Here is a 17,679-nt window from a genome sequence, read left to right as displayed (position 1 = left end):
AAGTCCCTGGCCCTAAAGGGTTAGTTACTTAACCCTGGTGGCAGAGAGGTGATAGACTATGACAGAAGTGTTTTCCCTCTGTTTAATTCCTTCTGTTTTGTGAAGAATGGGCTATTTTAAACTCATTTTATCTGGATAATGTCTTTTAAGCTAATACCATTTCTGTAGACTTCTTGGTGTCCAAATTTGAGCTATTTTTTCTTAATTATTTTTGGTGTGTGTGGTTGTGTTGAACTTGATAAAATTCTTCCCTAAAGTATACTTACTAAATATCTAGGTGATAATATAAAGGTTATGCCCTTAAAAGAAGGGAGGATTTCTTAACCAAATACGTAGAATTCCACTGTGTAGCTTTTTAAATAAATAAACTAAACTTTTTTGCACAGGAAGCTATAGTACTACTCTGCACTTCTGTCATAACACCCTTTGAATTGAGTCTTGGAGCTCTTGACAAAGGCTGCTCCCCATTCTTTGGTGATGTGGGAAACTGAGGTCCAGAGGTGGTGACTTGACAAAGATGGTGGTGGGTTTGGGGCCATGTAGCGGAAAAGTCAGGAGATCTGTGCACTGATCTGAAGCGTTTTTTTTATAAGGCATGCCAACTCATTCATGCCTCATCAGACGAAGCAAAGAAGCTGGCATTCCAAGCCGTGGTGCTGAAGGACATGAGCAGCCAAACCGTGTCCCCTGCTCTGGCTCTGAGGATCTCCTTAAGGAAGCCTTCAGCTCTTCCTGCATTGCCATGGAACAGAAAGTGGAGCTGCTAAATTGCAGAATGAGGAAATGGAAGGGGTGACTAGATTGAGGCAAACAACATTTTGTAAACTTCTGTCTGTCTTTGGACTCTTTCCGCACAGAGAGAATGCACAACAGAAATAGACCTGGTTTAGCCTAATTTATTCAAGGCCTGCTTCTCACAAGGCCCTGGTCACTGACCTAGCTGTTTGGGGGACTACATTTGTGTAAAGAAGGCAAGTTTTTTTTAATAGGTTTGTTTTTTTTAACAAAACACTGAGAAACAGTTTTTTCTTTTCCCCTCTCCTACTAGCTTTGTCAACAAAGGCTGTGCAGTCTCTAAGGTCAAGTAGGGAGAGTTGGCTAAAAAGTGTTCCTCCTTTTGTACAAGATTTTGTCAACACACTTTGAGTGAGGTACCAGGGAGAGCCAACAGGATCTGTTGGGAACGATGGAGATGCTTCTTGACAATTCTTTTTCTCCTAGAAAGGAGAACAAACTGCAGGAAGAAGAGGGGGAAGGAGTTATGTTCTGGGGGGGTTTTTTGTTTTGTTTTTGTTTTTGTTTTTTTTGGCCTGAATTCCAGTTGCTGCAGTACTTGAACATTAACAAACAAAACTTGCAAATCCAGATGTTATTGTAGGAGCAATGTAACTTTAATTCTGTGTTGTTTCTGACCTGGGCTAGATTTGAAATATTGATAGATGGTGCGTCAAGTTTCCAGTACAACCATGTTGCATTGAAGCAGGATTTAGTTATGTCTTTCCATTCACTGGTGGCTACCTATAGGCCTGGCTTAACCTTTTTTTTCTAAACTTCACACCCTCCCACCCCCACACACAATGGAAACACTCGAGGTGAGTGTGTAGTGGTAATTCAGGTGCCTGCAGAGGTGCCTCGAAGTATGTGGTCTTTAGGAGCCAAAACCCCTGCCTTTTTTCAGTGAGGCTTAGGACCCCAACATTCATTAAGCTCTCTTGAGAACGTGACCCTCAAACTTTTACTGCTGCTCACTGTAGTTAAGTGACACGCTTTAGTTGGAAAACCTGTATTTGAGGGTCTCTCTCAAATATCTCTTTTCCTGGCTCTAGCCTCCTCTTTAATCCTTAAAATTCAGCAAGGAAGAATTGTTTTTGTCCTAAATGTAAAGTTAAGGGTTTTCATTAGTAGCAAAAGAATCTTGAGGGTTTTTTCCTCCTCAGCTCAGCTTTCAAGTGGGAAATATTTGGAGATTTGACTTAAACAACACAAGGAAAAGAGCTATTTTCCAGACAGTGTTTTAATAATAGTTTGCTCCCACTCACTTCTTACAGCTTTTTAACCATTAACTATATGATAGGGAAAGTCAAAATATTTGAGAGGTGGTAACATGGATGTACTGCAGAACTGACACATTTTACTCTGAATATCTTTAAATCAGGGCTTTTGACCACATGGACCAGATGAGTGGCCTAGGGATGGTCCACAGGTCAGACTGGACCCTGGGGCCTAGCATTACCTCCCCTCCCATTCCCATGTGCTTGGATTGGGCCTCAGGGGTCCAGCCTTCCCACTGCCACACCTCAGCCCTGTGTGCTGGATTCAGGCACTCAATGCAACATTCAGGGCCTGCTTCCCCTCCTTCGTGGAAATATGGCAGCAGGGGAGCAGTACCATCGTTCCCCACTTCACATCTCCAGGGCTGGATGACAGCACCATGGGCCAAATCTGGCTCACGGGCCAGGGGTTGAGCACTTCTATCTTAAATTTATACCCTCCCAGGGTTCTGTACCTGGGACTGGTCTATTGCCAAACAATTAAAAGAGCAAGAGCTGGGAATCTGATTAGAAACCACTTAACTTCAGGGCTTCATTATCATTCCATGGATAAGTTACTGCTATTGATAAAGCTGGTACTTTATTAAAATGATTTACTTATTGAATTTAAGTGCATGGGGTGTATGTGTGTGGGATTTAAATTTGAAACTGGTCTTTATTCTAAGACTTCAACTCCTCAGTAATTTCTTACAATGAAGTATCTTAGAAATGGAACAGAAATCTCTGCCCTTTAGGATAAAGTTGAACATCAGTACCAACAACCAAGCATAATGCATAGTCTGTTGTGAAAGGGAGCCACAAGGCATGGCATTTTTTCAAAAAGTGTGTGTGTGAGAGAAAATTAAATAATAAAGCCACTAGATCCTGGAAGAGAAGCAGTGTCTGGAAAAGATTATTTTGATGTAGTTGCCTTGATAGCAAAAGAGAAGATTTTTGAAGACCCAGGAGGTCCCTTTCACTCCTATATTTCTCTGATGTACCATATACTTTCTGATGAATATTGTAAATTAGGTGTCTATATTGCTTGGATTTCAGCTAATCAGAGATGATATCCGTAGGCCTGCATCAGACTAAAACAGAAAGCCAGAAGCAGTGTTAAATGCTCATGCTGAGCTGCCCTAAGAAGATGACTCATTTGTTACTAGCTTCTTTTTCAGGTTTTTCCATCTAACCTGACCTTATTCCTTGCTAGAAGTCAGGTTAAGGCAGGCTGGATAAAAAGCAACTTTTTTTTTTAATCAAATTTGATTTTTTTTAAGTTGGATTTTTTTTATTTAATCTTTTTTTTTTAAAGCATCTTAAATTTTAAAAATAAATCCTATATAAAGATAGCTGTAATTTATGTTAAAGATCAAAGATATCATCATGGAATAGGGATTATAACTTCTAATTGTATGCTATTTGAGATCATATATTCATGTAACATTTTTAGGAACATTTTTATAAATGTCACAACAGGCCATGCATTATATTAAGGACCTAAATTTATAGGGTTTCCAGAGGCTTCTCTCTAGATTAGTAAAGATTATAGAAAACCACTCTACCCGATGGGACTTGTTGCTCATTAAGCATCTCTGTGATGCTTAGTTTCAGTTATCAAACTGTGGATTTGTCTCCAAAGATAGCATCCTTGTTAACAGCTGATTGCTATATGGAAGTGAGAAAAAACAGACCTGATTAACCACCCATCAGCGCTACTAGCAAGTTTGTGTACACAGTCAAGCCATTACCTTTCTCTAAAAGTGCAAAGCTTCAAGAAGTTAAAGGATATCAAACAACAAGAATGCACTTTTTGTAGAAACCAATGATTAAACCAAGGCTTCCTAACATGTGATTTTAAATAAAGTTAATTGAAATCATATCCACCCTGGGTTAAGGACTTGTCTACTTGAGGAAACTAACCAAAGTAGGTTATAGCAGAAACCCTCTATAGCTACCTCAGTTATCTTTCCCATGAAGGCAAGGTTGAATACATCTGTTACCCTCTTTCTAAGATGTATTTGTAAGTAGTGGAATAAGATTGAAATCTGCGTGAATGGGTGCTGCATTTTGAGTTCATGGCCTAGCAAACAGCCTTTCACGCAGTAACTTTGATTTACTGTCAAAGGTAGACCTAAAGTTTTATTTCACTGCAGCTATTCTGCTGACTGCAAGCTATTCTTTCATGCAGAATTTAAATTTTAAAAAGAAGACTAGTAGCTAAGCTTGTAAATGTTTTAGCCCTTTTCCTCTTAAATTGGACACATTCAGATTCTTCCCCATTGTAAGAGCTTCAGAATACTTTCTGTGGCTTCTCGGAACGCCCAAAAATAGATCTACTGCTTAAGAATTTGCAAAGTAATTTATGGGTATTTCTGGTGAGAGAGAGAGTTGCACAGTTTCTGATGGTACCTTTTGGTTTAGCAACACCGTGATTGAGAGCCACTGCCTTAACTCACCAGCCAGACTTCAGAGCTGTTTGTTAACCAGAGCTTGGTGTCCACCCAATCTGATGGATTGCCCATCTATCCAAATATTAAATTTGCTTATGCAGCAAACAAATAAAGGGGAAATATGCTATATACCTGTATAAAAGCATATATCTGCTTGCTGCTGTTGCTTGCATCCTGGAACTTTTTAAACACTTCTGCAAAGTGTGGATATAGGTTAATTCTGTGTTTGTGATTTGTTTTTTATAAACAATCATGCGCACAAGTGACAGTGTGTATTCTAACTTTCTCATAATAGTATAAATATGAAAGTGGAACATGGAGTTAAACACTCAGGAATTCCCAAAGGTAAAAGAGCAGCATTCACCCAGTCTGTCATCCATTTATCCAGTGATCTGTAGAAAGAAACTAAATATTGTATGCTTTCCATTAAAGAGGTTTCATAAAGAAGTTATACTGTGCTTTTATACAGTTAACCTTCTTTGGAAATGCTTAATGACTTATTAAGGCCTTGCTACTGTGAACTAGTGTTTGCTAGAGAGTAGATTCAGCTATATCTCTATTTAACATGATTTAAGTTAAACTGTCCTCAGTACAATTACGGGTTTAAGTCTCTCTCTCTCTCTCTCTCTCTCTCTCTCTCCCTTGCAAAATATGAGCCAAATCCTGATTGCTTGCCTCATTTGGGGTGTATTCCTCCTTTGCTAGGTGTCCTATGAGACCATTCAGATTACTGACAGCGAAGTTAGACCTTTTACTTTAATAATGTAGGTAATAATAACTATAGTATTTTGTTTCTGCTTGCTTTCCTTCTTTGCCTACAAGTAAGTTGCTGATACTTGTCCCTTTTCAATTGTATGAGCACCCCTTCTCCACATAGCTGAGTAGAACATGTAAGAGATTTTTGGAACGTGTTGCTTCAATATCCTTTACACTTTCTATTGTGGCCATGGGGAAATTTGTTTGTTTCTGAAATCTTTTATGGTAAAGCACAGCATGCAAGAGCGTACAAATTTTGACACTGGTTTTTAAGTGGTATTCACTCCAAGCTTTTAAAAATCATTAGCTTTAAAAATAGTGAAATTAGAAAACATTTAAGGGCTTCTTTTTCTTCATGTATTGGAGACTTCAGGAATCACACTTTCAACTTTTTTTTTCTCCTCTGCACTCATGCAGTAGAAACTTAATATTTTTATTTTATAAATAAATATTGAGAATCCCAGCTACCTTGAATCCAGGAGCTAGGACTTCAAAGAAGTTCACTGATATCACAGGAGTTGCTAATGCTGGGCAAGTATTTGAAGGTATTGCCATTTTTTCCCTCATAGAATATTTAGAGTAAAGCTCAGTTTCTCCCTGTGTTCATTAATTCATTTTCCAGGGTCATGTGGATTTCTATAATTCTATAGATTGCTAATCGGTGGTGGCTGCTGAAGCAGTAATGCCCATGGAAAATGGTGGTTAAGATGGCCTTAATCCTCACATGCTGTTGACAACTAGTTTATTGATGAGTACTGAATTCAAAGAAACCCACGCTACTAGCTAGCTAAGGGTCTGAATAAGTGGTATTTGGACTTGGGAACAAGTTGTAGGGCACTGAAATTTCTTTCTTCAACCAAGGAGTAGCACCATAACCCAAGGGGATGAAAAGGATCCAATCTAAAGTGTAAAACTGCTCATAGGACTTTCAATATCACTCTGTTAGCCTGAGAAACCAGCTGGTCTGCAATTTTGGTGCTCAGGGGAAACAGCAGGCTGAAATCCGTTGAAAACCACTGTAGGTAAAACACTCATCAGCATTTCTGTCAGTTGTTTCTGCACACACACAACTTGAGGGTTGAAACAGGTAGCTTAGCTTTGTTATTTCTAAGGCTTGAGGCTGGGAGATGAAATTAAGTAGACTGGTTCAGCAGACAAGGGCTGCAGGTAGAGAGCTTTGAAGGTTGTACCCTTGGGTGGGTGAAGTAAAGGGATGCCTCTTAAAACAGGACAGATATGGAGTTCAGGCTATTCAAAGGTTGAGACCATGCTTGGAGGGACAAATGACACTTCACAGCCATATCAACTGGGTGTGTTTGGTTTTTTTTTCCCTCTCTCTTGCAGGTGGTGAAAACGATAGGCCTGCGTGAAGTCTGGTACTTTGGTCTTCAGTATGAGGACAACAAAGGATTTCAGACTTGGCTGAAACTTGATAAAAAGGTAATTGAGATTCAGGGTTAACTGCTGAATGGAGGTTAAAGTTTGGTATGGGATCCCTGCTGTGCTATCAGCCGCTGATGTTGCAATCCCATAGCATTATTAATAATTTTTTAACCTTCAATAGCTATAAATTTTGTGGTGTATTTTTTTTTTTTTAAGGGGTCACTTGAGGTTCACAGGACTACTGTGAACCATGCTCAGACAAACAGAAGGCTTGCCACTGCTTCCTGGATAACTGTAGTGGCTGTATAAAGGCAGCAGTTACTCTGTCGGAGCACACCTTGAGTCTAACCAGTGTGACATCATTGCTTTTCACAGAATAACCAGCTATTGTGTTTATTTCGGCTAGCGGAACCTGTTGGCATCTGTTGCTTAATCTTCTGTGCTTGTGTAGGATCAGTTGCCAGGCTTGTTGGAATGAACAGTTTGTTTCCAAGTTGGCCTATTCCACGCTGTAATTGAACTATTTAACGTACTCTTATTCATGAGTATGAAATCTGTTAATGGAGTGCACTACGTCTTGCGGATATACCCTCCTCGGAAGCATCTGATGCTGGTCGTTGTCAAAAAACTGCGCAGGACCAAATAGACCCTTGATCTGATCCATTACAGCAGTTTCTGCGCTCCAGGATGCAGAGTTTGCTACAGAAATATCAGCTTCTAGTTGCGATGACTTCAGTAATTGCTTGCCTGGAAAAATAATTCAGAAGGCATTGTATTTTTGCATATTTTTTGCTGTTTAGCAGCTCAAAGCAAGGAGAGAGAGCAGTGTGTAATCCGCTAGTTGGTTCATGTGGAACTGTAAATGGTCCGTGAACAACTTCTTCTTGTTTCTCAAAATGCAAAGGGGCTCTACATTTTCCAGTCTAACAAAATTGACTGATATACATAATCCACTTTGATATATTTGTGCCACCTGTAAAGGTTGTGGGGAGTCCTGGAAGTGCACTGTCTCTTTGCAATTTAAACAGGGTTGCTTGAAGAGGAATTGTAGGTTAAAACTTGTGTTTCTTGTGGGCTCTGGTCTTAGTGCATCACAAATTCCAGTGCCCCTGCATGTATCTATGGCTTTAGAAGAGGCCCTATGCTAATGTAAGAGTTAGTTCCAAACCATGGGCTGCAGCCAGTTGAGTTCTGAAATGAATTCTCCTGAGCTAGAATGCTCTCCAGATATACATTATAAAAGAAACCAAACCATTTTCCACATGAAAAATTTATGTCATTATCCATTAATGAATGCTCAAAAGTTGTTGTGGTCTTCTTCTCTAACCTGTTCAGGTCTCCGCTCAGGAAGTCAGGAAGGAAAGCCCCCTTCAGTTCAGATTCCGTGCCAAGTTCTTCCCTGAGGATGTCTCTGAGGAGCTGATCCAGGACATTACCCAGAAGCTCTTCTTCCTGCAAGTGAAGGAAGGGATCCTCAGCGATGAGATCTACTGCCCACCTGAAACAGCAGTTCTGCTCGGCTCCTATGCTGTGCAGGCCAAATTTGGAGACTACAATAAAGATGTGCACAAGCCTGGATACCTCAACTCAGAACGCCTTATCCCCCAACGGTAAGCAAAATCATCATAAAGGAGTTAAGCAGCCCCAAGTCCTCTGCTCTTTTCTGGTTATTAAATAACATGTGGTCTGACCAAAAGACGCAGTGCTTCAACAATAACACTGCATTTCTTCTCCATCTAACCCAGATCACATGTCTGCCTGGAGAGTGCTTTCTGCCTCCATGCAGTGGGTAAGGGCATATTCTTACTCTGAGGGCTCACCTTTTTCCTCTCCGAGTGCCTTCTCGGCACTGCCTGTGCTGGCAATGATTGTGCTGGCAGCTATTAATGCAAGCATTTTGGCTTTGAGTAAGAAAGAACAGGCTGCTGTTAGAACCTCCTGTCCCTGGAGAAGTTTGGCTTGCATGCCATTAATTTTAAAATTGAAGCTCTAGACCAGGGGTGAGCAATTTATTTGGGCTGGAGGGCCACTTTAAAGAGGTTTGGTGAGCTGTTGCAGGCTGACTCAGCACCCCTCTGCTCTGTTGTGACAGGTCAGGCCCCCTTCTTGTTTGCCTTGCAACAGCTCACCAAACCTCCTTAAGTCAAGGATGGGCAGTTATTTTGGCTGGATCATGCCCTACCCCTGAACCCAGAACCTGCTGACGGCATGTACCCAATATGCTGGAAGCAGCCCCAGATGAGTGCCAGAGTCAATTGCGGATGCAGCTGGCAGATTCCAGGTGGGATTGTAGCATCCACTTGGGTCCACAGTAGATACCGCTGCATCAGCACTGGACAGACGCAGTCCTGCCCATCTAGTGCAGTAGAATCGGTTCCACCCACCTGGCACCACGCAGCAGCTAGAACTGCTGGCTGCCCATGGGCTGGATACAATCAGTTGGTGGGCCAGGTTCAGCCCACAAGCTGTCTTTTGCCCACTCCTGCTCTAGATTATGGGGCTGGAAAGCAGCTCAAATTGCTGTCTACCGCATTCCCCTGCACTGAGACAAGGAAAATGCACACCCTGATACCTTGTCATCTCACCTGTTTCTGGACATCCTGGTGTGTGGCACCAGTTAAAAAAAAAAAAATTTCTCTTTCTGTTTCGCTAACTGATATCACAGTGGCAGACGCTTTTCTTTCCATAAGCTGGCCTGTTTAGGCAAGCAGTTTGCATCTTCTGCTTCTGTGTTTCCTTGTGAAATAATTTTATGGCTTTGGTCAATGATAGCCAAGAGTTCTTGCAGGAAAGAAGTGGGCACTTTTATCTGTGTTTTACTTTTTCTAATCCAGTCCTCCAGGATCATAGAGGAGTGTGCAGATCTTTTTTGTTCTTGTGGGGAGGGGTAAGAGGACAAGAGCTAAGGCTTTTAATGAGGTTGATCTCTGCAAAATATAGCTGAGTTTCCTCTGGAGGCATGTAAGCCTTTTTTTGGTCATGGTGATGGTTCTGAAAAGCTACAGGAGTAACCTTGAAACAGGCTTTACCTGTAGACCTTGAGGTAAAATCTCGAAGACAAAAATATTAATACAGATCTAAAGCAAATAGTGCAAATCAGCATAGGCGCCAGAATAAGGAACTTAATGCTTCTATTTCCCTTTTGTGCATTAGTGTGATGGACCAGCACAAGCTTTCCAGAGATCAGTGGGAAGAGCGGATCCAGGTCTGGCATTCTGAACATGGTGGAATGCTCAAGTGAGTTCTTGCATCTAGGTGTCCCCTGTCCCCATTTCCCCCCGCGCCCCTTCCACTCTATTAGTTTCCTTAAACTTGCTTTTTTTATGATGCATTGTTTTTTTTGTTTTGTTTTTAAATGGACTCATAAGGTGATTGGCTCTGGAGACATGTGACACTAACTTTTTTCCTGTCCAATATTGAATAAAATGCAAAAATTCAACAGAATAGGAAACAAATTTGTAAAGTAGAATGAAAATTTTGCAGCCAGGAACAAATGCCTGTCCTGTCAGACTAACAAATCTTTAGCTAGGTACCAGGTATAGACTGCTTGCATCATGAGAATCGAACTTAGGAGAATAGAATATTTATGAGTTGTGATATCAATGCTGCCATGTATAGAGAAGACCCTTGTGAACTGTAGACTGTCTGGTGTAGTGTCCTTGTAGCCGTAATGGTCTAGGGGACATTTGAGGAAGCAAGATTTGTTTGGTAATATCTTTTTTTTTTTTTATTACAACTGTATAGTTGGGAGAGATTATTTAGATGAGCTTCTGGCCACAAAATTTCCTTCCCCTAGGCAGAGAAACTTTTTGGAAATATTTGTTTTGAAAGCTAGCCCAAGCTTACTTTCCTACACAAGACCAAATCCACCGTGTTTGAAAGTCAACTGCTTCACTCTTCCCATTATCTACATGTTGTTTTCTCTGACCTGCACCATGATAGAAAAATGTTTCTAACGTCCCCTCCCTATGATGTCCTTGTTTAGGGATTGCTTATAATCATACAGTTGTAATACAGTAGTTGAGAACCACTGTGTTACAACTGGGGTGGTGTCTGCTGCACAGCTACACTGGGAAGGGCTGTGGCTTGTGTGCATTCTCCTGCCTCATTAGGGTTCTCAGATCAGCCCAAAGCAGGCTGGTGAGGTGACTTGTGCTGCAGCCTTTTGCGTTCCAACTGTGCACAAAGAGCATAGGGCACTCTTATCTAGCCACAGTGGTGGGCAGCAGAAGCACCCTGGTTGAGAATCGCGAGGAAAGCTGAGGCAGCACAACAGAGGTTCTCAACCAGGGTCATGCCAAATTAGGAAAAGCTGGGAGGTGCCCCGATTCTAAAAAGGTTAAGAGACTGATATAGAGTCTCTGTTCAGTAACAAGGTATAATACTTGTGGGGACTTCTCCCAGTATTCCCAAGTCTCAGAACAGGAGTTAGGAGCAAACTTGCTGCCCCAGAAGTGAAGTGCTTATTGCATCCAGGGACTTTGGCTGGTGCGTTGTTACATTTTCATGTGTTTACATCTGTTTTCCCTCCCCCCAACTCAACCAGAGAGGATGCCATGCTAGAATATCTGAAGATTGCTCAGGACTTGGAGATGTATGGGATCAACTACTTTGAGATCAAGAATAAGAAAGGAACTGAGCTCTGGCTGGGAGTAGACGCACTGGGGCTGAACATTTATGAGAAGGAAGACAAGTAAGTTGTATGTGCATCTGGTCCCCCTCCAGCAGGAAGAATTGATGCTGGAGCCAAGCCACGTCTCACCCACAGTAAGCATAAAGCTTAGTGCTGTCCTGATGAGCATACTTTGGAAGACAACAGGGCAGGCTGGGACTCATACCTGGTATTAATTTGCCTCTGCCTTCCATTGCAGTTTGACCTGCTTTCCCCTTATGGGCTCTCCACCAGCACATTTGAGCAACTTGCACTGTGTGGAGGCAGACAAGTGAATTGCATCACAGAACTCGCCCACAAGCTTTACCCGTTGCTGTCAGCTTCCATTTTTCAACAGGACTGTAGAACTGAACTGTAAAGCGTTTCTCTAGGAAAATAATTATTTTTTTTCCTTTAAATTAATCTTATCAAGCAATACAATGATGTATGCAGAGTAAAAACTTGCTAGATGAGGGGCCTGATCTTTAAAGATGTTCAAAGCACTGAGCTCCCATCTTGCATTTATGGGAATGATGGCCATGTCTACTAACACCCCACTCTTAGGAAGAGAAGGTTCCAGGGTAGGCACCACAAGAGCCTAGGACCAGATTTTTAAGAAGATTTACGCATGCAGCAATCTATATGTTAGTTATAAACACAAGTACAATTTACCATTAGGGGACTGCAAGCTTTAATAGGAATAAGCATAAAGAAAATGGATTCTGGTTGTATATCCTTGCTCTGTGGCAAGTCCTAGAGAATGAAGGACAAGCTCAAAGAGAGGGTTGGGAGTGGAAGTGAAATAAGAGGACTCTCCTTTAAAGGAAGGATGACAGCATCAAGACTTAAAGAAGCTCCCAGTCTTGGTTTCATGCGTCATAATACTACAGAGGGATTTGCACCCAGGTCCTCGTGGGTTGGAGAGTATGACTGAGTCTCAAATGAGTTAAATGTTAATTTCACATTAATTGCACTAGTCTGAAGTTCCTGTTAAAGCTGCAGAGGAGGAGAATGCCTTTCTCTTTGCAATGCTAATGTGAGCTATCACCCAGAAAACAAGGAGTGTCCCATGAGGTATTACATGAGTGAAACTGCCTTTCTTTCTGTCTTGAATGACTGGTCTCACTTTGTAACCATGGTCACGCAAACAGGTTTTTCAGGCTGGATAAACAGACCGAATATAGCCCTCACCTTTGAAGGAGAACTATGGAAAAAGTTTGCAAAACAAATGTTGGGCCAATTCACTTGTTTTGGCGACAGCTTTTTTTGCTACCATGCACTTAGGTCTTTTGAACAGAATGTCAGGACTGGGAGGAGATCAATTAATACAAATTGGGATGGAGATGAGGGTTGAGAGAGTTTTCAGAAGATTTTATATGCTGCTGTGAAAAAATATAATTGATTTTTAGTTAGGGGCAGGAGTGTGTGCTACAGAGTGGGTTTCAGTTCCCCAATCCAATAGGGGTTCTCTGCCAGTATTTTTAAATCGGGGGGGTAGAAAAAGATTATGCAGTAGTACAGTTAGAACTTGTTTTACTCAACCAAGTATCACTGCCCCCTGAACTCCAGTGCATTCTTGCATGCTCATCTTGGAATCCTCAAGGAAGCCAGTGTGAAAGACTAGAGCAGTTCTTGCCAAGTCAACCAAGGCAGATCACTTTTTTTTTTTATATTACTTTTAAACTTTGTAAATCTAATAATACAGAATAAAGATTAAGAAGGGCAATTTTTTAATAGAGATTCTGTTTTGTTTTTACTTTGGTACAGGTGGGCTCGGTGCTTCAAGTATGCTGTGCCAGATAGCAGCTTCCTCCTTTTTGATAGATGAATTGAAGGAATTTAGTTAAAATTGCAGTCTTTGTTTCTCTGAGCCTTTCTCTTTCCCTTTGTACAGCTCCTCTAGATCTTCTTAAAGTAAAGCTCTAGTAAGCAGCTGGAATAATTTAACTAATCAAATACTGAATATAGTACATCAAACATGCCTTCAAACTAGTTCTTGGAAGTACATTAGTACTACTTCTTGGAAGTGTGTAAAGCTGTTGCTCACCCTGTTCATGGTGGAACACTGAAGTCTTTCCTCGCTCCCCACCCCCTCCCCTTTTAGGGTGTGCTTTCCTGTCTTAGAGAGCAGCAAGCTGATTCCTTCACTCTCAATTTGCTTTAGTAAATTGTTCAGAGTGGCAACAATTTAACTTCTCTATGGTACTTAAGACCTAAAACTATTTTAATCATTAGTGACTAAAGAGAACTTATTTTCCACTGTCTTGTAGTTATTGCTGGAAGGACATTTAGAAAGTCAACTCTGACTCATAATTTACCCTTTGGAAAGATTAAATGAAGGCAATATTTAAAAATTCTACCATGTATGTTAAAAACAAACGTGTGTGCCCCTTCAGTATACAAACCGTATTCTTATAGCATCAAGAAGGTTAGAAAACTCTCTATTTGAAATGATCTGGAGACCAAGTAGATGCAGTATTAACACCTGATTTTTCTCTGAGCTTGGATAAACGAGAGATGCAAAAAGAAGCTGACAAAAATAGGGAAATGTCAAGAAAAAGAATGTTCTCAGCTTTACCAGGGTCTTTTGGCTTGTTTAAAACTTGAGATCACTTTGCCTTGAAGCAAAGGTTCATCTTCCAGTGAGAGGATATGCACAAGTGTTAGGTGTGAGGCCTGAACCTAAATTTAAAGTTCTGTGCAATTTGTGGGCAAATCTGCCCATACTGTTTGTGGATAATAAGGACAGGACAGAACTTTCTTTCTCCAGACTTGCAAGTAATCTGGGGGAAGGAGAGGGGCTCAGGGTGTTGGCTTTCCTGAACTGTGAATACACTTCTATGACAGTAGGGAAGTATGATTGCAGCATGGAAAGGTACACACAGATTTCTCTTTTTGCCAGCTGGGGTAAAGCTAAAGGCACAGCAGAAGGATTTCAGTACAAGTCCACTGCATCTCTAGCTGCCCCACAGCAGTAAAGTGGAATTAGCTATGCTTCTCCATATTTCAATCATCTGTCACATTTCTCGACTTGCAGTCGAGGCCTACCCTGTGTCAAGCATGCTGTGGCTTTAGCCCCAGAATCAAAACAGCTTAACTTGAAGCAAGTGCTTAATAGGATTTAAGTACCCACTTAAGTATTGTCTTTAATGTAGGCCTTTAAGGGGTACAAATATGTTTTATTGTTTTAGCCAGAGAATAATGTAAAATGACTCAATACCCCCACTTAACAGTATTTTTAATAATAATTCAAAGCTACTTATACATCAGTGCACAGAAACAATTTTAAAAACAAAATAAAAATAACTTTAGTGCCTGGATTTAAGCTTCTAAGTCTGTAATTAAGCACCTAACAAAGTGGTTTGGTGTTCAAAGGACCTGAGTATTCCAACAGGCCTTGCTGAAGCTGTGTTGGACTCACTGTTTCTGAAATTGAAGCTGTTTCCTCTTGTTTCTGCACTTAAGAGCCACAGTTATCACAAGTGTGGCCCCTATAAATTAGAAAAGAAAGGCCTGCTGGAGCAAGAAATGCTATAGGTATTCTTTACTCCAGAAAGGCCTGCTGGAGTAAGGATGCTCTCTTCATGCTTCCTTGGGAGGGGGTGGAAATGGTCTTTCTACTGCTTCCTGTTGTGTTTCAAATAACGAGTCGCATTCATTTTAGGGTATTTGGCTCAATCTGACTTGACTTTTTGCACTTAGTCCCATGAGTAATTTGTCATAGCTTTAAGCAGCCACCCACATTGGCCTCTCTTAATCTTTTCTTTGTTTGTTTCCAGACTGACCCCAAAGATTGGCTTCCCTTGGAGTGAAATCAGAAACATCTCTTTCAATGACAAAAAGTTTGTTATAAAACCCATTGACAAGAAGGCACCGGTAAGTAGATTCAGAATGAACTCTTGCATATCAAATATAGTTGGTTTGGAACTTTTATCTGCATAACTAAAACACAGTTCTCATCTCTGTAAAAATCACATTGCATTAGGAACAGTATATGGCAGCCACTGAATTCTCATCAGATACTTGTACTTGTAGCAAACTGTTTTCATGTGTGAATTTTCATCGTGCTGTAGACTAAAAGGGTTGGAAACAGGATTATTAGTGTTAGGACTGAGAAACATAAAGGTCTGATAAAGATCGATTTTGCTTTTAAGAAAACCACTGTGGATTTCATGTTAAAGCAAGTGACCCTGCTTACACTTATAAAAGACACTATTGAACCAGCAACACATTGAGAGTCTGTCTGTCTTTTAGTAAAATTTGCTCCTGGGGAAGTGATAGTATATTTTATAACATAATTCATGACCACCAAGAAAACCCTACTCTATTATAAGGCTCATCATTCTGTCAGTGTTGGACTTCTCAATAGGAAAGCTTCCTTGTGGTTTCAGTCATGCTTTGTGATGAGTACAAAATGTTAATCTCCTTTCCACCCACTCTGCAACTTTAAATCTGAATGCATGTATAGTGCGAGCTTACAGGAAACTAAGGCAGAAAGCTCTTCCATTGAAAACATCAGTCGTATGTCAGTTCCCATTTGGCTTGGGTTGCCTTGGTTTCTGTGGGTGCTTTTTTTTTGTATCCATGCTGTGGTACAAAAAAGCAGAAGTCACATACTCACCCTGAATGTGTTTAGAGACCCCAAATACAAGTAATAAATCCTTTTCTTTTATTTCGAGTCTTCTGTCCCCATGCTACTGATAGCAAATAGCTTAGATGGAAGATTTTGTTGTGGCAGTATTCAAAATAACAAGCTACGATGCATGCATTGACCTCCAGCTAGGGTGGGGTTGGGATTCAGTTATACAGTGCATCTAACTTGAATATTGGACAACTGTTGCAAAGAAAAGGATTCTTGTGTTCCTGTATCCCTTAGATACATAATTGTGACAAACATAGACTACTATCCATGACTGCAGGGTTTACTTTCTTGGAAGTGGTCATTACCTAGAGAATGGAGGCTGTACCTGCATACAATACCCATAACTGTTTGTGGAAGAGTTTAAAAAAAAATAAAAAATTACCATGAACAGAAGCAGGATAGGTAACTTGCAGCTGTAAATAGTTTCAGCCTTGCCAAAGACATTCATGATCTATATAGTTAAAAACCAAACCAACCACCTCAGTTGGCTACAAAGACTGCATCCCACGCAGTTGATAAGTGCATAAACTATTTTAGAGGACTTGAAGAGAAACTATCATGGCCAGAAAACTTGCACTGAAGTTTTAAGTTGACAGGAGGAACACTTTCATTATTTCTAGTGTAACTTTGTCATGAGCCAGCTACAAAATGGCTGTGGAGTTCTGCATGCAGCTAGAACACGCAAAGTGGTGTCTGTAAATGCACACCTGGTGTTCTCCCAGTCTGAATTCCTTTTTGTATTGACTATAGGACACTCCACAGGAGGGCATTTCCGAGAGATTAGTGCATTTCCCAGGCGACTTGTTATTCTTGTCTTATCGACTTGTCCTTATCAGCCTACCAACAGCATGCACTGGTAGAACAGAAATGTAATGCTTTTTTTATTGTGTAATCAATGTTTCTAATCTGAAAACCCCTACTAAATTGATAGGGTTTGTTGGACCCTTTCCACCACCGCCCTCCCCCAACAAAAAAAGCTGGACTTGGAACTGATATAGTAAAGTATTGTGCAGATAAAGGATTCTGGGGCTTTGTGTATGACCTAAGAGTTCATTTTTTGGAGGGTTCTGCAGTTACCTACAGAATAGAGTGAGTTTGTTTTCACGCCACCTTGCTAACTGATTTTATGCCATTCTTTGTTAAGACAGAATATTCTGTTTTCTTATTAATTCTGCTGGTAGTTGGTGCTGCATGTAACCTGATTCCCGAACTCTTCCTTATATGCTTGCTTGCCGATGGCTGTCAAAGATAGAATAGCTCAAAATTCTTAGAATGGATTGGCTGTTTGAAATGCACGAGGAGGAAAGGACAATAGGAACGGATATCTCTCAAATGTAGAAACCTGGTGTCTCTTAAAAACAAGTGGCTCTTGGCTTGGTGAAAGAATGAGAATCCGCTCCTCTCTCCAATCCACCGTGTCCCAGAGAAGAGAATAAACGTGTTCCTCCCTAGTCTATCCCTTCGTCCAGTTGGGAGGCCTGTGTGAGAACTTGATGGTGCCTTCCCTCAGTGGCAGCTTAAAGAACAGCCATGGTCTCAGTTTTCTCAAAGCTGTGGTCCTATTAGCGCACAGCTCTATTTTTCTGCATTCTGTATCTTGCTACTATGTACAAGCACCATTCCTGTTACCCAGTCAATGAGGGTAAAAAATAGTGCTCCAGATTCTGTGGCTACTAATATTTGTTTGTAACTGTACAAATGAACACAGGGTTGATTAGATCATTTTCCTCAGCATGTTCTCTCGTCTTCAAGGGAAAGAAGGGA

The 17,679-nt window shown here is 40.9% G+C and overlaps 1 protein-coding gene across 1 annotated transcript in view; it reads left to right on the top strand.

Annotated features, from left to right (window-relative positions):
• EZR (ezrin) overlaps positions 1-17,679 on the top strand; it is a 49,890-nt gene that overhangs the window by 24,083 nt on the left and 8,128 nt on the right. Inside the window, exons 3-7 of the mRNA XM_014596780.3 lie at positions 6,584-6,679; positions 7,958-8,232; positions 9,776-9,859; positions 11,169-11,315; positions 15,053-15,149. Of these exons, the coding sequence (XP_014452266.1) occupies positions 6,584-6,679; positions 7,958-8,232; positions 9,776-9,859; positions 11,169-11,315; positions 15,053-15,149 (699 nt within the window). The remainder of the gene's footprint in view (positions 1-6,583; positions 6,680-7,957; positions 8,233-9,775; positions 9,860-11,168; positions 11,316-15,052; positions 15,150-17,679) is intronic.

Source organism: Alligator mississippiensis, chromosome 1 (assembly GCF_030867095.1).
Source record: "Alligator mississippiensis isolate rAllMis1 chromosome 1, rAllMis1, whole genome shotgun sequence".
Lineage (NCBI taxonomy): Eukaryota > Metazoa > Chordata > Crocodylia > Alligatoridae > Alligator > Alligator mississippiensis.
Note: the sequence above shows the minus strand (reverse complement) of the source record. Positions and strands in the feature narration are given on the sequence as shown.